At 41.4% G+C, this 20,542-nt stretch overlaps 2 protein-coding genes across 3 annotated transcripts; both read left to right on the top strand.

Moving 5' to 3' along the window:
• Positions 1–355: 355 nt before the first annotated feature.
• bag3 (BCL2 associated athanogene 3) lies at positions 356–5,758 on the top strand. The gene is given in 4 exon segments (XM_022744019.1): positions 356–579; positions 2,816–3,133; positions 3,213–3,617; positions 3,720–5,758. Coding segments are annotated over 4 exon segments (1,737 nt in total). The 5' UTR covers positions 356–381; the 3' UTR covers positions 4,536–5,758.
• A 1,159-nt stretch (positions 5,759–6,917) lies between these two features.
• inpp5f (inositol polyphosphate-5-phosphatase F) lies at positions 6,918–19,738 on the top strand. Of its 2 annotated transcripts, none has more exons than XM_022743734.1 (20): positions 6,918–7,378; positions 9,139–9,219; positions 9,651–9,787; positions 10,591–10,719; positions 10,885–11,070; positions 11,552–11,608; positions 11,985–12,183; positions 12,319–12,498; positions 12,925–12,992; positions 13,504–13,628; positions 13,746–13,823; positions 13,942–14,062; positions 14,884–15,012; positions 15,302–15,419; positions 15,505–15,703; positions 16,009–16,080; positions 16,167–16,240; positions 16,427–16,555; positions 16,634–16,721; positions 16,890–19,738. In XM_022743734.1, exons 1-20 carry the CDS (start codon positions 7,282–7,284, stop codon positions 18,052–18,054), a joined length of 3,432 nt encoding a protein of 1,143 aa, XP_022599455.1. In that variant the 5' UTR covers positions 6,918–7,281; the 3' UTR covers positions 18,055–19,738. The 2 variants fall into 2 exon arrangements, with proteins under 2 accessions (XP_022599455.1, XP_022599456.1); XM_022743735.1 differs by having other exon boundaries at positions 10,903–11,070.
• Positions 19,739–20,542: the final 804 nt, after the last annotated feature.

A 20,542-nucleotide genomic window follows, 5' to 3' on the forward strand; every position in this document is an offset into this window, starting at 1 on the left:
GGCTTGGGATTCCCTTGTGTAATGCGCAGAAAATGGTTCTCAAACTGGGGTCCAAGGCACAGGGGTCACTGGGGTCCAGGGAGTCCCAGTAAAATTAGGGTGAAGATTTCCCAGTCAGCAGGTGTCTATACGACTGTTACTTCCTCCACAGCTGCAGCAAAAATCCTCCTAGGTCGGGCTCCCCGAGGAAAAAAAATATGCAGAGCAGAGGTTTAGCTTGTGTCTATGTTGGGGGGTCTGCGACATAACAAGTTTCAGAGCCCATGCCACCGTACCCAGCGCTGTCCGCCCCCGACATTAACCCTGCTATTTCGAGAAACTTCCAGCCCACTTTTCCACGTCACTTGAAGGAATCTTTAAAGCGTCCGTCGCCTGTATAAAATGTCTCAGTACTCGACAGCCTGCAACATGAACGGCATGAAGACACAGTCACCGATACTGACAATGGCAAATAATGACAACGACCCTCTCCCCCTCGGCTGGGAAGTGAAAATTGACCCTCAGACGGGATGGCCCTTTTTTGTGGATCACAACAACCGCACGACAACCTGGAATGACCCGAGACACGACACGAAAAAGGTAAAAGAGCGGCGGGATAAAGTTGGTTTGTCAACGTTAACAGCTGACGGTCGTTCAACTCTTTAACGGCTATTTTTGTATCTTGCTACGTCCGTTGCTGAGCGTGTTTTGGTTTGATACGCTGTTAAAGCAGCAAAAGCGTTGAGCTACATCACTGTTATATATTAATCTTGTTGACTATAGGCCTTGTTTGGCACCGTCACCTCCCCCTCACAGACAGCTCATAAGCCTATTATAAAGGGTGATCAACCCCGTTATGTTCCCGTGTCATGATCTAATACTATTATTACTCGATGACTCACTCTGCAGTATGTAAAGGCTACCCATGATGAGCTTCCAGTATTTTAATAACGTGTCTTTCGTGGTGGAAAACACTGCGACGTCCAGCTCATATTAAACTTTTTCCCTTACATGGATTGAGGCTGGTCCCGCTCACATTGGCCTGTGGAGTATACTGCATGACAGAGGCTGCTGGCTGCCCTGCCTATCATATTCAGCTCTATTTAATACACGTTGTGAAAACAGGAAAGGTCTGCAGAGAAAACTCGTGGGCTAAGAGAGAGCTTCACAGGCTGCCAGTTGGTAATCTTTAGTCTGGGAGAGAGACACTGTTGTCCAAAGTTAGGGTCCCGACGAAACTGCTAGAAAGACACAGCTGTCAGGGGATAAAATTGGTGCAATGGTGCTGGCAGCGTGCGGTGTCCCATACTGAAATGGCAGAGGGCAAAGGGTCGTTCACAGCTATTTCATAACTTTTGTGCCACTGGCTTACATGTAAATGCAGTTTTTGTTCTGTAAGCTCCTGTATTTGTTTTAATGGTTAGAAACAAACTTTGATCACTTTTCAGATATATCATTGGCAGAGTGCTGAACTATCAATTGACCTGTTGCTTGTACCTCTCTGTAGCTGTCAGTGACAGGTGTCTGGTCACTTGGTACACTATGAGAATAATAATGAAAAACTCCTACTCTGGTGAATGGAAATTTACAACACTCTTCCAGATGTGTTTGACATCCAGGAATGTGTTGACAGTGCCAATGTTATACTTCATGATTTATTGCATGATTTTTATTCCCTATGATATGTATGATATGTATTTATTTCCCTGCAATAGTAAGTTCCCAATTGGGACTTAGTTTACTCTGACTCTTAGTATTGTATGTATACAGATGTATTCCAGGATTAATTATGCTCTTTTTCATGAGACTAGGTGTGGTCAAAAAAGACTGACACAGGGAAGAAATTCAGTTATCCGCTGTACTTCATGAGAAGTTAATGCAGAAATAATTCAAAAATAATATTGACTCTTCCTTATGAAATTATAAAAGGGCAGAGCAAAAAGAGCCCATGTCTCTCTCTCTCTCTCTCTCTCTCTACATGACATAATGATTAGCTAATATCATGTTATTTTAAGAGGGTGTGCCAAACTATTGTGTGTGGGATAAGTTAGGAAATTTAAACAGGTGACTGACGGACTCTGACTGTGGAGCAAAATATCAAACCGAAACACAGCAGTTGTCTGACTGGAAATTGGCTGGAGTCTCTGTTAATCACAAGTTATTTTCATTTATCAAATACTCAAAGAGGTGATACTTTTGGCGTCCCTCTGTGGAAATGTTAGATTTTAACCTATAACCTTCACATGTCTGAGAACACTTTACTATTAAAAATACCTCCAGGTTTTGAAAACCATTTGGTTGTACACTTTGTATTAATATGTTTGTAATAAGTTTTTGTTGGTAACATGTTTTAAACAGAGTTTTGCATGAACTTCATTTAAATGTATCTCCTAGTGGAGGAGGCAGTACCTAAATAAAGATAATTTAAATCTTTTACTCAACTATAAGTAAGAATGGCTTGGATAAAAAATGATAAAAAGAATTGCTCAAACTAAGCCAATCATGTGGTAAAAATATTTAACATAACATAACAACATACTTAATAATTGCCTAAGGTTTACTGATAATAATGTCAATAAAGTTTGTAGTGTTTCCTGTAAATGACTCATTAGAATTGCCTAATAACTATGTGGTTAAATAGTTCAGTATAAGTAAAGGAACCAACATCAGTGTTGCCTAAAATGTTGCTTATTAAAACCTCTGCTCACTGCTTAGAATAGTCATATGTAGTTTTTTTTCTTTTGTCTAAACTTGAAATGTAAATACATGACAAGATTCTTGATACTCATTGGTTAACATTTTAAATTATATCAATATACTACTGGCTATGTTTCAGGTCAGAGAAGTTTCAGCAAATGGACCCAACATACCACCAGAACCAAGCCCTCAGGAGACACAGAAGACCTTCGTGAGGGAGATGAAGCACCCTATTCTTCGCCCAGGTTATGTTCCCATCCCAGTCTTCCATGAGGGCGCAGAACTGAGGCAGCAACAGCATCCATGTTATTCCTACATCCAGCCATCCACTGCACAGACTATCCGGACAGACGTGCGAACGCCTTCTCCGACACCAGCGCTCCACTGCAGGCCTAGATCTCCCTTACATGGACCTTCAGAGAGCTGCTCCACTGATCCTGGAAAGGTCGGATCACCTGTTTCACAAACAGCTAAAAAAGAAATGGAAAAATGTATACAGAAATGTATGTTGTATTCAGAAATTTCTGAATTGGAAGCAAATGACCAAATATCGAATATTCACTGTTTCAATTTGATCTTTTATTTTTAAGGTTTACACTGTCCCGCATCACCAACCCCCACGGCCCAGCAGCACTGGTCTTCAAGCAGGTTACATCCCTATCCCTGTGATCCATGAGGGTGGAGGAGGCCAAACACAAACACAGGCTCAGTTAAATCCCTCCGTATATTCTCAGCGCGTCCCATACTCAGAGCACCAGCAGCCCTTCCATCGCATTCAGACAGACGAATGGCCTGGCTACTCTGCAGCGATGCAGCCGCCCAGGGAAAGGGCTTCTCCGATACTGCTTACCCAGCATCGCGATCCTGCTACTATTCACCTCCCACCTCATATTAGAAGCCAGTCACCTATTATAACACAGGTGCTTGGAGAGAGACCACAGGTGGTTTAACTTTTATGTGTTTTCACTTGTATTTTTCTTCATGTTCAGTATGTGTTGATCTAGATTGTGACACTTCCTAATGACTTCTTTGTAATTCCTAAGGCTCAGCAGCATGTCATCACAAGAGACCCACCCCAGAAAATGGAACAGGAACAACAAAGCACGCAGCAGAAACCCGAGAACACGCAGCTCCCCCAGCCATTGCACACTGAAGCTGACATCCAAAAGCCTCAACAACCTCAACACTTCCAACAGCCTCCTCCTCAGCAACCTCAGCAGTTCCAGCAACCACAGCAGTTCCAGCAGCCACAACACTTCCAGCAGCCGCTACACTTCCACCAGGCACCACCTCAGATGTCTCCACAGCCTCAGCAGCCTGAACAGTTAATGCAGTCGCCGCAGCAGTTCCAGCCACCCCAGAAACCGGAGCAACCACAACAACATACTGCAGATATCACAGTTCAAATACCTCCAAAACCAGAAGCCCAGGACGTGACAGCTGTTCCCCCAGAAGTCCCATCTGTAAAGGTAGAGGCTGAACAGGCTGCTCAGTGCCCAGTCCACCCAGGCTTGGCTAAGGTACAGAAGATAGTTGAACGGGTTTCTAAACTGGAGCAGGAGGTGAAATGTTTTGATGGAAAGAAGAATGATAAGAAGTACTTGTTACTGGAGGAATTGCTGACCAAAGAGCTCTTAGCACTGGACTCGGTTGACCCAGAGGGTCGTGTAGATGTACGGCAGGCGAGGCGGGACGGAGTCCGTCGTGTTCAGACCATACTGGAAGAACTGGAGCAACTAGAGGAGCAGCCAGCCAAGCTTGCTGGTGACACAGCAATGGAGGGAGACAACCTGACACAGAAAGGAGAGCCCAGCATGATCACCAAGGAGAATGTTGAGATGGCAAAGGAGATATCATAATGACTGCACACTTCATAATCAAGAGGAGAGAATGATAAACCTGCTGAATATTTGATGGTTAACAAGTCTGCTCCAGCTAACTCTCCTCTTCCTCTGTCTACAGCATTTGTGGAAGTTGCATGCATTGATTAACAGTGTTGGTATTTCCTGCCATTCAGCATATAATTGGTAACTCAGTGCAATCGTGTTTTTCAAGCCAATGTTGTTGCCTTCTATGTTGTGCCAGCTGTCACGATCAAGGTGTTGACAACAATTTATAGTCAAATTAAAGTTTGAATAAGAGGCCTTTATCAATAAATGGAAGAAAACTAGAAGTATTTTCTTAAGAAATGTTACGTGTAGTTGCCTTTTGTCTTGATCAAATATTGTATGGAGCTTTTCTTAATTCAGTCAGCTCTTCAGTTAGTACACGAGTGCAAACATTGGGGACTTCAAAGCAGAACTCACTGCAAAACTCAGTCAACAGAAAAGCATTTTCCCCTTTATGACCACATGGCCATGTTGGAGCTGCTTTGTCACACAACACAGTGAATATGTTTTATTAGATGCTGCTTTTTGGTGCATTACTGATTTTGCCATCTTTGCACTTTGCCATCATTGAAATGTATCATGCTGAAAGTTCAGCAGCACTAGATTTGAAATATATCAGTTACACAGGTTTTGATTGATGTGCTTGAGTGTTTGTATGTGCATTGGTTTACTTGTAATTTCAAATCATTATATCAGTATTTATATCATAATATAGTATTTTGGTACATTAATGAATGTGTAATGACAATTGGAGGTGAGATGGTGTATCTTACTTGAGATGTGAGACAATCAGCACCTAGTGCTCATTAGGAATCACAGTTCATGATTGTCAGAATGTCCTTGTGTAACTACCAAAGCCACAATCTGTAATAACACTAACACATATATGGCCTGAAAGCCTTAAAAATACCAACAGTGAGAAAATGCCCAATTCATAAACAAGTGAAGAAAACGTCAATCTGTGATATAATTTTTTTCAAAGGTACTTTTCTGATTACCCTAATTGTTTGTGTAGTAATTTATCACTGTAGTACAACCATAAGCCATCTGTAAAGTAGGCTCAGTGCCTAACACACCTTTACAAATTATGGATTGTGGCTTAGTCTTGATCACGGTTTATGAGTAGCAGGCTGATGTATTGAAAGCAATCAATCTTGTTGGTATGGTTGAAAATAAAATGTATTTGACATGGATTTTGCCTAATATTTGGGTTCCCATGAATTCTGCAAAGTCTGAGACTGAGACTTATTTATTTTTTATTATTATTTTTAGGAGGCTGGTAGTAGTATTGCATTGTCTGCCTATTCTGGAAGAATCTGAGTTACTATTATACATATATTATTTTTAGGGCTGTGACTAACAATTATTTTCATTATTTATTAATCAATGATAATTTTTCCTATATGTTAGAAAATAGTGAAAAATACTCATCGCAGTTTACTAAAGCCCAAGGTATGGTCGTCAGATTTCTTGTTTCGTCTGACAAACAAACCCACAGATATTTAGATTATGATCACATGTGCATGGGGTATGTTTCATTTTTTTTGCTTAAAAAATTATATACCATAAAAGTTGCTGAGTAATCATTTCAGCACTACTTTTCGTTAGCTTTTAGCATATTGTGTGCATATATCTAAACCTGAACTGAAGATACACATGTCTACTACCAACTAGAGAAATTGACTTTTTTTTCATGCATTACTGTTTGTGCTCCTCGTTTGGCTGCGAACATGGGTCTCTGACCTAGTCTGAGCCTGGTCTTCAATGGTAAGATTAACAGTCATGACTGTGAGGTCAGCTGCTCTCTGCCTTTTCCCGCAGGCCCCACTGAGTCATAACGGACAACATGTTTGTGTTCTTATTCCTATGCGGGTGGGGACATGAGTGGTGTGTTTTGTTCTTTTTATATATGAAAATGACCCCAGCCTGTAACATCAGAACAGTGATTTGATTATTTTTGTGTGATGATTGTTTTATATATAATCCCCTAATTAAAAAAAATTAGATGTAACTTGCTGTCACTGAACAAGAGCTGCTATAGCTGTGGTATTTTGCTCTCTTAAGTATTTTATGTAAGTATTTTAACAAAAAGGACACATAGATGTAAATAAAATAGCTGGGAAACAGCCAATAATTTGCAGGCTTAGATTATTGATCCTGTCAAATTGTGGGAAAATCTTGTCATTAACATGGTTTCTTCAACATATATTAACATCATGTAGCCTAGTTAATAATTACTCTGATCCTTTAGTAAATAGTTTGACATGATGTTTTTATCCACAGTACCTGTACACCGGTGATGACGGCTCAGTCACAGGTCACGTGTCATTGTTTAGAGCAGGAAGCTGACGGTTACGTCTTGAACGCTTCATACCAGCTGCTGCCTACTGGGACACTTTCTCACTCATTGATGTGTATTTGCCCTCACTCTGCCCGGCAGGCCTGTGGGAAGGGATGCCTCTCCAGTAGACTGGGAATTTGATAACCAACATGCGTAGATGTGGAATAAACGAATCCGACGCGCTTCCAGCTGCTGCCGCTGCCGCCGCCGCTGCTAGCTCGCTAGGTAGCTAGCTACCGTAGCTCAGCAGCCCGTGGGAAAAGAGCTAACCGTGGCTAGCTACAGTTAACCTCCAAGACGTGGAAGTTGATAATTAGCAGTGCCTGGCTGCTAAGCCAGATAGTTGCTTATTTTTGTGTAACTTAAAGGGACAAAATGGAGCTGTTCCAAGCCAAAGACGATTACATTCTCCAGAGCGGGGATCGTGCTCTGTGGTGCAGCCGAAAAGATGGGACCATGACCGTCAGACCTGGTACGTACGTTACTGGATGACAGCTTTCTCTGCTGCAGCCGGCCATTTACCTGAAACTAACATTTGGCATTATTAACCGTCAGAGTGAAATTAAAGCTATGTGTTTCCTGGTCTGTTTGGAATTGTCAAACATTATTTTACTACTGTTACACATCAGCGGTTTAGTTTAATCTCTCTCTCGTATCACTCACTCGTTCATATCTGTAATAAACGTTGTCGTTATCATTTAATGGCTCTAAATTATCCAGCTGCGATAAACAAAACGTCCTTTCAGGTAAAGAAGCGATAGAAAATGCTGGATGCGCCATTCCTAAGTCTTGAAATCATCGTCCTAGCTTTTATTCCGGGAGTGGCAACACCCCATACAGACTCCAAAGTTATTGCTTAGCTTCTTATGTTACCTCCTGAAGGGTAAATTTGACTCTTCAGTTCTTCTTTAGATCAAACAGACATAGTACATGACTGTAAAAGGGTAGAAATAACAGTATGTCCGTTTACACACCATGTGCCTTAATTATCACTTATTAATAGATGTACTGTAGTATGGTGAGTTGTAAGGAAACTATAACACCTCTCTGATGTAAGGCTGATTAAATACAGGTTCAAACCATGTTTTGTGTTCCTCAGGTTTGTAAAGCAGCTTATGTCATTACACCTTGGTTACATTGCAGAAGTAAGTGCTTCTGCTGCTCACAGCTGTGACAAAGTATATGGCCTTGGTTTCCTAGCAAATGAAATACTGTGGGCTGTGGGAATTATATATCCCCAGCTAAAGTGAAAGGACTGCTAAAGTGAAAGAAAAGTTTCATTAGACACACCAAAAGGCCATGCGTGTTATTCTCTGTGTCAGTTGAAGTTGTATGGCAGCGCAGCCATCCTGAACAGGTTTTTAGTTGCACCACTGTTTCATTATTTAATTGGAAAAAGGGTTTCCACTCCTCGCTGGGTTTCCACTCTTCTCTCAAGCACACAGTCAAGTACTTCCATGGTATTACTCATTCTGAGTGAAGCTGTGGTATTACTTTTGTTTTTCTCTGTGAGATCTTCTTGGTGTGGCCCTCACCGGTGGTTCCTCTGTTCTCATGAAACAGGAAGCGTCATTGTCTGAGACTGCCTGCAGTTGGTGTTCTCCACCCTTAGCCACACCCTTCACATTTTTCCAATTTTCTCCACTATGATGTTTGATCCGTCACCAATCCACTTTTCCTTTTTCCAAAGTTTGTGCTTTGCCATAACTGACTTCAAACTTGCTGATGTTTGAAAATATTAGTAAATGGAGACAGGCCAGTTTTTGTTATCAGTCAAATTACACTTTCTTCAGTAAAATGTACTTTTCATGTAAATGACAGACCTACAACACTGATAAAGGTTTAGTCAGATCCCTCTATCCTCTAGCATTTACCCCAGATATTAGTTCTACACCAAGTCTTCAATGTCTTTGAGCTGTACAGTGTTTCACTGGGTATTTTAAACAAGTTTGAGAGTGGTAATAGGAAGTCATCCAACCATGACTGTCATAACTTTCTGTAAGTTTGCTTCATATATGAAGCTTTTCGTGTGAATATTGGGCTGCTTCTGGCAGAAAATGTGCACGCACTCATTTAATGAGATAACTGGAGGCCTCAATTAGCAGCGTAGCCTTGTACTTAGAAATGTGTAGTATTTTTTTCCTAGCTGCTTATCTGACCCAAAGCGTATCTTGCTGAGCTGTCTTGCTACATTGCTGTTTTCATGTTTCATCTCCGTGTTTTTTATTTCAGCAACAGACCTGCTGTTGGCTTGGAATCCAGTGTGTTTGGGTTTGGTGGAAGGTGTCATTGGGAAGATACAGCTTCACACAGGTGAGTGGAGAATGAGAAACCTTTGAACAGACACATTCTTGGACACTTGAGTTACTAAATCATCCAGTTCTTAGAATGTTTCTTACTCACAAGGAAAGGTGTGAAAAAATGTGCAAAGTTCTTTGAAATGTGTAGTTATGAAGAGGAGTGAGCTGATGGCGATGATTCAGTGATTTTATTATTAATGTCTTTATGGGCTTCAGGGCAGGATATTTCATATTTTACCATTCACAGGAAAATATATGTTTTATTCTGGTAAATCAGACAGATTAACATGATTTAAATATTTATTTACCAGATGTCTTGTGTTGCCTTATTAAAAAAATTGTAGTTAATGGCTGGTGGCAGCTGGTTTCTTCACACCTTTCAGAATGTGAGGAATTCTGCACCTATGACGCAACCTCCCCCCTTCTTCTCTCTCCTCTTGGCAGATCTTCCTCTCGGCCTCGTATTAATCCGCCAGAAAGCTTTGGTCGGCCAATTACCAGGCAACCACAAAGTCTACAAGATCACCAAGATAGCTGTCATTCCTCTGTCTGACGAGGAGCCCCAGGAGCTGGAGCTGGAGGTGTGCATGCTACTACTGTAAATGAGAGGAGCAAGGCAGTGTTCATGTTGTTGTGGTTTAATTATTGCATTCGTCCCCCTTGACAATCATTGTAACAGCACTTGTGAGAATCCTAAATTGTTTTCTATGTACCCAAGAATACCCCGTATGCGTCAGCACATGATTCATTCTGAAGATGAGCTGACAGTGGTGCAAAATGAGATTTCTTCTTTAATTTTCATAGAAGATCTGATTTATTTTCAACCACACATGTAAGAGTGAAAGTTAAATACAGGCATAAAATTGCTGTAATTGATCTCAAAAGAAAGTTGCCTTTGGCTAAGATTTCAGTCTTTCAGGGGAGCTTCATGGATGGTGAGACAGGATATTTTCAAGTGAGTAAATACAGACAAGGATGATTGTTACTGGATAGGCTTTTAGATCCCATCCTGATAGACGTTGTCCTGGTTCTGCAGAGTGATCGTTCCACCTGGTTTGTGCCTAGAAATCCTAGAGATCAGTGTAGCTGTGAGATTGTTTGCTGTGTTAGTGTAGGAACATAAGATCTGTATAGAATTCTATAGTGTTGTAGTTTTTAGCTGTATGTAGTGGGTAGAATTTTTTTTGTTGTTGTTTGTTGTGTACTAGTATCCCAATTTGAATTTCACAGATTTTTCTACAAGACAATTTGGTTTTTAGATTTTCTAGGTGGTACCAACCTCAGTTACACCATCATCATCAAACTGACCTTTTTCTAAATATCACTGTCATGTTGATGATTTCTGTGTAATTGCATAAATTTGACACAAGATCCTGTTTTTCAGCTTTGCAAGAAGCATCACTTTGGAATCGACAAACCAGAGAAACTGGCCCAGTCTCCTGATGAGTCAAAGTTTTTGATGAAAACTTTAAGTCAGATCAAATCTAATGTTGCTGTGCCCATAAAGAAAAAGGTATTTTTGTCTTGTACACTTTTTAAAAAAAATTTTTTGTCATCTTCAATACCACACACTCCCTCTCCTTTCTTTCCCACTGTTAAAGGCTTTGAGGTTCTCACAGGATTTTCTTTCTTTGCTTTGTCATCTTACTGCTGTTTTCTATCCACCCACCCAATCCAGTATTCCCCTGCCTTCCAGGTCAAGGAAAATAAAGAGAAGGAGCGACTGGAGAGGCGGCTGCTGGATGAGCTGTACAAGATATTCATGGACTCCGACTCCTTCTACTACAGCATGACGTACGACCTGACAAACAGTGTGCAGCGTCAAGGAGACTCGGAAAAGACCAGCTTACCCCTATGGAAACAGGTTTGGAGAGAAACAGAACAAACAGAATGATACATAGTAAATCTTCTTGTTTAAGGCACAGCAAAGAACGAATGCATTTCAGCTATAAGTCATCATCAGTGTGAACAATAGTCGTGTCGTGGATGTGACAATTTATATAGAAATGTGAGGTTTAAAGTCCAATTGACAAAAAGAACATGATCGCTTAATGAAGGAATCACCCAGAAGGCACACCAGCATCACATAATAACAAGCAGCTAAATAAAAGTCAGAGAACACAAACCCAAGCCAAGAAGCCCTACAACAGATACCTAATAGACACTGGTAAATAAAGATGAATATAAATTCAGATAAAACACGTACAATTACAACATTACTTTACATGATGTATGTAGATTCATATGACCTCAGTAGAGGGGAGAAGCAGCAACATAAAGCCTCTTTTCCTCCATATGTGAATTGTAATTATATCACTGATTGCAGTTTTTAATCTCTGTTAAAGGTGGATGACCGTTTCTTCTGGAATAAACACATGATCCAAGACCTTATTGACCTTCAGGTAACTGATTTTTCCACACAGACATACAGACTGGCTCTGCTTATTATAGTTTTTCTAGTTTTAGAATTTAATAAATACCCAGATTTGATTCTTTGATAATTGCTGACACAGTATTTATAGTGTTTTTCTCTACGATGGTCAGCTCAAAGTGTGTAGCCAGTCCTGCTGCTTGAGTGTGGCAGTTGTATGTGCTGATAATTACCAGAGCTTTATCAGAGGAGTATGAAAATACTCGGTGAAGGGAAGCGATAATGGCTCTGAGTTATGGCGGATTATCCACTTTGGATACTTGGTGGATGCAAAGTGCTTCCTTATCAGCCCGGCAGACGGCATTTTAATCTTCTTGTCCTGCTGTTTGTCTCTTTGACTGCTGCAGGTGCCAGAGGTCGACTTCTGGGTGATACCAATTATCCAGGGGTTTGTACAAGTGGAGGAACTGGTGGTGAACTACAACGAGACGTCCGATGAGGAGAGGAGCAGCCCTGAGACCCCACCGCTGGAGGTCACCTGTGTTGATGACATCCATCCTCGCTTCACTGTGGCTCTGATCTCCAGACGTAGTCGCCACCGTGCAGGTAGAATAAGTTTGCTTGAACTCTGATTCAGCCCAAATATGTGGTTTATGTTTATGGAATAACTTAGGAGACAATTTAAGTTTTGATCTGTGACTATAAATACTCTGTGAGTGTTGATGTCATCTCTGCCCAAAGGGATGCGATACAAACGCAGAGGAGTGGACACAGATGGCCATGTGGCTAACTATGTGGAGACAGAGCAGTTGATCCACGTGCACAGCCACACTCTGTCCTTTGTGCAGACCCGCGGCTCTGTGCCGGTCTTCTGGAGCCAGGCAGGGTACCGCTACAACCCCCGGCCACGCTTAGAGAAAGGTCAGTACAGCTACATTATCTTGCATGCAGTCCCACAGAGAGGGTTTTTCATAGGCTGTGTTTGAGTATAATGGACTTGCACTTCCAGGGTTTTTATAGTTGTACCTTGAAGAAGACATTTGATCCAGTGCCACTGTTTTACTCATCAGTCCAGTGTATTTGAGCCAAATATATTTATCTTGTGATCCTTGCTCTACTTGTCTGTAAAAATATTTTGACTGGGATTTGGGGTAATTATAGATTGGATATGACGAACCTGCTGTATCTTTGTGTGAATTGAACAGTTTGATTGACGCCTCTCATTGGCTGATACAAGAGACGGCACTTTTTTCTTCGAAGTTACAGTGATGTAAAAGCATATAAACTAGTTGTCTTGATGTTTTTACCCAGATTCAGTTATATGTAAATCATTGGAATATTTTTCAGGCGAGAAGGAGACCATGTCTTACTTTGCTGCTCACTTTGAAGAGCAGCTTAAACTCTACAAGAAGCAGGTGAGTCACATTTCCCCATGTGTATGCTTGGGCATGTGCTCAGCATATTTATTGACTGCTTGAATGCAACAGTGTTGTGTCAGGATTATTATTTAAAATGTATCACCACTGTGGTAATCCTGCCTGTGGGAAATCAAACTGAGAGAATCCTGACTAGAAGTGGTGACATTTTTTGCAATTACCTCACTACTGTCATCTTTGACTACATTTAATACAACTTACACTTGGAGATGTATTTAGTCAGACTTTTAAAATTTTATTAAGGTACTGGTATGTAGCGATCGTAATATATAAGCTTTTGAAAAACTAAACTATTGGCCTTTTTAAAGATTGTCAACTTTAACTTTGTAAACCTTGTCCATGTGACAAGGTGCCATTAAAAGTGCTGATACATTTGGCTGCACTCTGACATTTAGCATCTGTGTGTGTTTCCACAGGAACGGCTCAGAGGGGCACACAGTTCATGTTATCCACAACTCTAAATGACAGCGCTCTTTATTGTCTTCTACAGGTCATCATTAACTTAGTGGATCAAAGTGGACGAGAGAAGCTAATTGGCGACGCATATCTGAAGCAAGTCCTGCTTTACAACAACTCAAACCTCACATATGTTTCATTTGACTTCCACGAGCACTGGTAAGAGGAACACTTTCCTGTGTAGTGAAACTTGTTCATAAATGTACTTGTAAGGATCTATTTTATACCACAATGCGTTTACTTCTCCTTTTCTGTTCCTTACATGCAATTTCTCAGCCGAGGTATGAAGTTTGAGAACGTACAAATACTGACAGATGCTATTTCTGATATCATCACTGACATGAAGTGGGCCTGGTAAGTGGCATGTCAACATCTTGTTGAAAAACAACAGTAAACCCCCAGTAGGCTGTACTATATGTTCCTGATTAGCTGAAAAAAGCTGAAATCTTCCTACTGTCTCTTCCTCTGTCAGGGTGGATCAAGCAGGAGTCATCTGCAAACAGGAGGGAATCTTCAGAGTCAACTGTATGGACTGTCTTGACAGGACCAACGTGGTTCAGGCCGCTGTTGCTCGGGTAGTGATGGAACAGCAGGTGAGATGTTTTCTTTGGCAAGGAAGTGAACATCAGTTTCTCACAACACATTCACATGCCTGCTGTGCATCAAAGGTGCTGCTTTCTAAACATAATTCATTATTTCCTGTGGCTTTTTGAACTGAAAGTTGCATTGTTCCTCTCATGTACAGAAACTGACTCTCTAGAGCCCATAAAAATAAACTTAGCTCCTCCTGGGCGCCCATCAAGTATGTAAGGAATTGCATTAACCAAATAGTTAATCAGGGAAAATACAGATGCAACCATGCTGCAGTTAGTAAGTGTGTGTTTTTAAAAGAAGTTGTATTTTAGAAATGAACATTTATAATGTGGAATAATCAGCATTGTCATAAATGATTGAATTTATTTGACTACTTCTAAAGTTGGGATTACAAAGTGCTTTACAAAGGTTGTGAGTGTAATTCATCACATTCACTTGGCAACATGAATTCTTGTCTCCGTGTGTTTTGTAGGCAGTTAACTTTGTGTTTGTACAACAGATTACTGACATCTGCATGTATTTGCTCATCAGATCACACACACGGTAACAGACTTTTGATGTTCACACAGCACTGAACAACAAAGACAGAAGACCAGCTGTACATCAACACAAACATAGACCATACAGCACAAAACTTTTTATCTTTTGTAGAAATCCAGCATTTAATCAGAAAATACAAGCTTAAATTGAGCAGCTCATTAAAGTGGGTACAGACTGACCTTTCCCATCGATGCCCTGTGCAACGAGAGAGAGACATCACAATGTACTCACAGAGTTAACAGCATGCCCAAGGACAAAAATATCTCTCTTCTTCCTGCAGCTGAAGAAACTGGGCGTGATGCCTCCAGAGCAGCCTCTGCCTCTCAAGTGCTACAGGATTTATCAGATCATGTGGGCCAACAATGGAGACACCATCAGCAGACAGTACGCAGGCACAGCAGCGCTCAAGGTAACATCGCTGTCTTTGCACGCACGTTCACATCTGGATCAGTGTGTGCTAGTAAAACAGTAGTGAAGTGTGCCATCTTCTTTAGACGTAGTTGGTTTAGTTTGACGTAGATACTTTAAGCTAGTGAGACATGAGCTTTCTCTATCAGTAGGACTCACAAATCAACAGAGATTGTAGTATGTCAGAAAATTAAAGACGTCAGAATGACAAATAAGGGCTGTGCTTTTTTGTACCAGTCACAAGTCTCATATGTCTAAAAGTATATTTAACACACACTGATCTGTTTTAGGGAGATTTCACCAGGACGGGAGAGAGGAAACTGGCTGGTGTGATGAAGGATGGCGTGAACTCAGCAAACCGCTACTATCTGAACCGTTTTAGGGATGCTTACAGACAAGCAGTCATTGGTATGGAAAAACAGAAAGATACATACCCAGATTGTCCTTAAATCAGTCCTTGGTTGACCCCTGAATCCTTTGCCTCTCCCTGCAGACCTAATGATGGGCCTGCCAGTGACTGAGGACCTGTACTCCATCTTCAGTAAAGAGAAGGAGCACGAAGAGAAAGAGAAGGAGAGCCAAAGAGGAGCTCAGGAGCAGGTCAGCCTCCTGCTGCAGACCTACATGCAGCTTTTGCTGCCGGATGATGAGAAGTTTCATGGTGGTTGGGCCCTCATCAATTGTGACATGAGGTTAGTGGCCAGATTTATAACTCCTGACTCCAATTAGCTTTTGTTGACGTCATTAACTGAGTTATTCAATACAGTGATTTGTGTGTTTTTTGTTAAAATCAATTTTTTGTTGATAATTGTAACTTAGATAAAGATCTGACCATTTTTTTTAGACAAATTTCTACATGAAAGCAGATAATGAAAAGGGTTCACTACCCTTTTCTTGTATGTGTCGATGGTGAGCCACTTTAGTGCTTTTTATTATACGCTTTCACTAGTTTCTGAAGAGCCCTCTTTAATGATATTGTTCTCTTACTTCCCACCAGCCTCATTGATGCAACCAACAAAGATGTGGATGTGCTGCTGCTTCTTTCTGACAAAGCCTACTACATTGCTTAGTAAGTCTCACTTTAAATTTTCCAGAATGTTTCTTTAAAATACAGTTCTTATGGATTCACTTATATTTGCGTTTATTTTCCTGTAGCTACGACGAAGAAGCAGATAAAGTCAACCAATACCAGCGCCTCAATTTAGAGGGTTTGGAAAAGATCGAAATTGGTGAGAAGTTAGACTCAAAGGAGAAGTGCAGGTTCCTGTACACTCACTGAGTCACCAAACACTTCCCAAAAGTGTGCTTAACAGTTTCTCAGTAATCTTTTAGCAATATATATGTTTGATTATGATTCATGCAAGGAAAGCACACTGCTAAAAATGGAAGTCGTAAAGTTGTGTCCTGTTTTGCAGGTCCAGAGCCGACTCTGTTTGGGAAGCCAAAGTTCTGCTGTATGCGTCTGCATTACAGGAATGAAGAGACGAGCGGATACTTTCACACGCTGAGAGCAGCGACACGAAATCCTGAGGATGATGGAAAAGGTGCAATATAATATAGTTGTTTCTTTAAAGGCTGCAAAAAGAAATTTTTGTTGAGACTGACATTGTGACATGTTTCAGATACATTGCAATGCATAGCTGAGATGCTTCGCATAACAAAACAGGCTACAGGGCTGGACCTGCTTGTGGTTGAGAAGAAGCTGGAGAGGTGAGTAATTTGTTGTTATTAAGATAAATATCATTCATCTGTCTCTGTTACACATGATTTTATGCAATGAAGAAAAACGTTTGCAGTCATCATAGCACAGTTTTAACTTTTAACCAAATACAAGAGCTGTGTTTTCGCACACTTACAGCATCCGTGTCTGTGTTCCAGGCGACAGAGTAGACCTCATGAGGATATAATGGGGATCCAGAACAAACCTGCCGATCAGGCTCAGGGCAGCTCTGGTTTGGCACAAGGCAAAAGTTTCCTCCTCAACAAATTCTCCTCCCTCAATCAGAAGGTGAAACAGACCAAGACAAATGTAAACATTGGCCCCTTCAAGCCCCTCGGGAAGCTGGGCAACTTCTCTAAGCCTGATGTAAAAGTCAATTTCCTAAAACCAACTATGCACGTCAACCTGTGGAAGTCAGACAGCAGCTTGGAGACGTCGGATAACAACCCTGGTGCAGGAAACTTGAAAGATATCGGTGATGGGCACTCTGAAATCTCAGACGACTCTGACTCCTATAATTCTGACCCAGAGCACCCGTGTTCTGGTTCTTTAGAAAACGTGGACTATGTGCTGCCCAGCTGCGGCATTGTAGCATCAAACCCACGACTGGGGAGCCGCTCCCAGTCCATTGGTAGCGTGGAGCTAAATATCCCCTCCATTATCCGGGTCACGGGCTGTGACGGAGCGCAGGAAAGCTCCTCTCAAGTCAGCGATGACAAGTCTCCAGGTGCCGCCTCGGTGGCTGAAGAAGCCATTTTGATTGACTTTGGTACTCCCATTGATGCCTACTGCCACCAGTTTGTCCAGGATGCACAGACCAAACCTGTCGAGGTGTTTGGAGAGCATCCGCCAGCTCCTGTACCTCCACTCAACCCCGAGGTGCCTGTGCTGAATAAGACCCCAGCAGACTCAGACAAGCAGCCAAGCTCTGAGCTGCAGCATCAGCAGGAAGAAGCCCAGCTCCCCAGGCCATCCCAGCTAGACGTCCAGTCCACTACCTCCAGTTCCAACCTCCTCACCGTCCAGAAGCCCAGCTCTGCGGTCTCAGGAGGCTCTCAGAGGAGTCTGTGTTCTCAGATGGAGGGCAGCCTCGGCCCTTCGCCCGCCGACAGCAACGGCAGCCGAGTGGTGTCCCCCTTTGCCAAGATCAAGAGCTCCATGGTCCAGGTGGCCAGCCTCACCCAGGCGGGACTCACCCAGGGCATCAACTTTGCTGTGGCAAAGGTGCAGAAGAGCCCCGAGCCAGATACTGTCAACGAGGCCCAAGAGAACGAGCTGAAGGCAATGTTTACACAGTGCCAGACCAGGATCATTCAGATCTAGTGCTTTCCTTGTAGCAGTACAACGTGTTGAAACTTCCTGTATGGTAGCAGTAGCAAAAGCTTGCACATAGCGTCACCACTCGGCCAAGAAACACGCTCCTAAATTTGCCCTTTAGTTAAACTTGCCCATATTAATGATGACTCTTGTACAGAACTTACAGACAGACACACACGTAAGCCCCACATGACAGTGACCATGTTTACATGCACATAATTATGGATTCCCTTAGTTGTCCCTTTTGCCGTGCAGTCATACACACTTATTGATAACAGAGTTAGATTCCCTCTCTTCTATGGGTAAATAATCAGTTGTCATCAATATATTCCTTACCTATGGAAATTCCAATAATATGGAAATGTCTCAGAGTACCAGTTTCCTAGTGCCTAGGCTGACTATAAAAATGACATATGGTAAGTGTTTTAGGTATTTGGGGAATCTATTATAACTGCTGCTAAATTAAATTGATTTATAAGTACAGTTTTCCTATTGAATTTTAAATGTATTCTCATTATTATTCCCATAAGAGACAAATAACTAAGACGAGAAGATATTTAGGTTTTTAAGAAGTTTTAAACTCGTGCACTTCCAGAGTATTTCTGTGCTTGTAAACATGTTACTGTCCTTGGTCTGAAGAGTTATTTAATTACCCACAATGCCTGCATGTGAGGTTAACAGTAACAACTGATTTTAACAAGGCAGGTAAACATTCCCTGCATGTTAAAAAGACCAGCTCTGACCCTGACATGTACTGTGTGTTATCCCCGTATGTGCAGGTCACTTATTGGCGTGTGTGGTATAGACCTCGTAACAACCTTCGATCTGTTACAGTTGTTGTAGAATCCGACCAAATCTCTTTTTGTGATTCCCAAAGGACGACTCTGTGTGAACTATAACCCTTTGTATAGGTGTCAGAAACTAGTCAGACGACATACTGTACGTAGTTATCCTATGTAATATCAATGTTGTCAAGTGTAACTTAGAAGATATACCGTTAAAGAAACAATGATTACACAAGACCTTAGTAAGAGTATCATGGTTGTTGATATGTACAGTGAGTATTGTATGTTTAACTGTTCCCTGAGTAGAGCCTTCCCTTAAGCTTTTTGTATTGATGGTAGGGGTGGCAGCTTATTTTGAAAAGATCGCCCAGTACTGTCATCGCTGACCGTGAGCAAACCAGAAAACTGCTGGTTGTTGTTTTTGATAGATATATGTATTGAAAGAACTATTCTGCTAATGGTTGTACTAATTAATCATGAGGGTTTTGTTTGAACCGAGTCCTCAGCCAGCGTTGTATATTGACGTCGCATGTTTGACAAAGACAGGAGAGTAGCATATAGTAGGTATATATGCAATTGCACCCACCCAATTATTAGAAACACTGACGCTTTATGCACTCCCCAAACTGAAAGCATATTTGCCTTAACAGGGAATTGAAGTGGAATTATGTATATCAGGTATTTATGGCAAAATCTACCTTTTTAAGTCCATTCTTACATGTTACATTCGGTGTACTGTATAAAAGATCATGTTCAGGGTTACTGTGTGTCATCAGGCTTTATCTTGGGATATTTCAGCTACTGGCACATCCATTCTCCAGGTTTAAGAGATGTAAACAGTGTGTTGGTTGTGTGTATGTCCTGTACAGTATGTGTGAGTTTGTGTGTTTGACCATCCCTGCTGCTGCTGCTGCTGCTGCTGCTGCTGCTGTTGCTGTTGCTGCTGCTGCTGGTGGTGTTTAGGATTGCTCGCCTCAGAGCCCTGGTTATATTTACATGCTTTGAAGCTATAAACATCGTTATATTATGCGTGGTTTTTTGTCTTTAACCTCAAGAAGTGAGGTTTCGCCTCATTAGGCAGACTTTATAGTTTACCGTTAAACTTCTACAGGACGTTGTTATAGTCCTCCGGATGAAATGATAATAAACCAAGGCCACCTCATCCCACTGTTGTGCATATTGGTGTCTGTTTCTCATAAATAATAATAATAATGATCTGTTTTGCTTCTAGCTGAAGTATCCCAAGATAAATGGTCACGTTTCATATTTTGTGTTACATTCGCCTGTTTTCTGCATTCAGCTTGCTCACCAGCAGATAAGATGTGGGATACTTGTATATTTTATCTGACTATAATTGTGTTAAGTGAGACTGTAGCCTTGGCTGCTCTGTGGGTAGTTTATTGAACCTGCTGATAGTGTGTGGTGCTGCCAAAGCTTGAAGATAATGGCTGTAATGCAAAGTTTTAATGCAGAGGGTATAAGGTGTTTTTTTTTTTTTTTTTTTTTTTTTTTTTTAAACTTCCTTCAGGATTGCAAACACTGGAGCAGTTCTCAAGCAAAGCAGAAACTTATTCTGTCCTAAACTGGCTGTATGAAGCTAAAAGGAACAGTAATCCTCAACATTCCTGATATAGAGACCACAATGCTAGAGTGCTGGTGTCTGGTTTTTATATGCAAAAGCTGGCAGAGTTAAATCCATAGATTTTTGT

The sequence above is a fragment of the Seriola dumerili genome, unplaced genomic scaffold, assembly GCF_002260705.1.
Source record: "Seriola dumerili isolate Sdu_G_001 unplaced genomic scaffold, Sdu_1.0 BDQW01000073.1, whole genome shotgun sequence".
Classification (NCBI taxonomy): domain Eukaryota; kingdom Metazoa; phylum Chordata; class Actinopteri; order Carangiformes; family Carangidae; genus Seriola; species Seriola dumerili.

Coding starts and splice junctions, on each gene's coding strand:
- inpp5f (XM_022743734.1), top strand. CDS start 7,282: ATGGAGCTGTTCCAAGCCAAAGACGATTACATTCTCCAGAGCGGGGAT. Junction 14,063..14,883: donor GGGTAGTGATGGAACAGCAG/GTGAGATGTTTT, acceptor TTCTTCCTGCAG/CTGAAGAAACTGGGCGTGAT. Junction 15,420..15,504: donor TTACAGACAAGCAGTCATTG/GTATGGAAAAAC, acceptor CTCTCCCTGCAG/ACCTAATGATGGGCCTGCCA.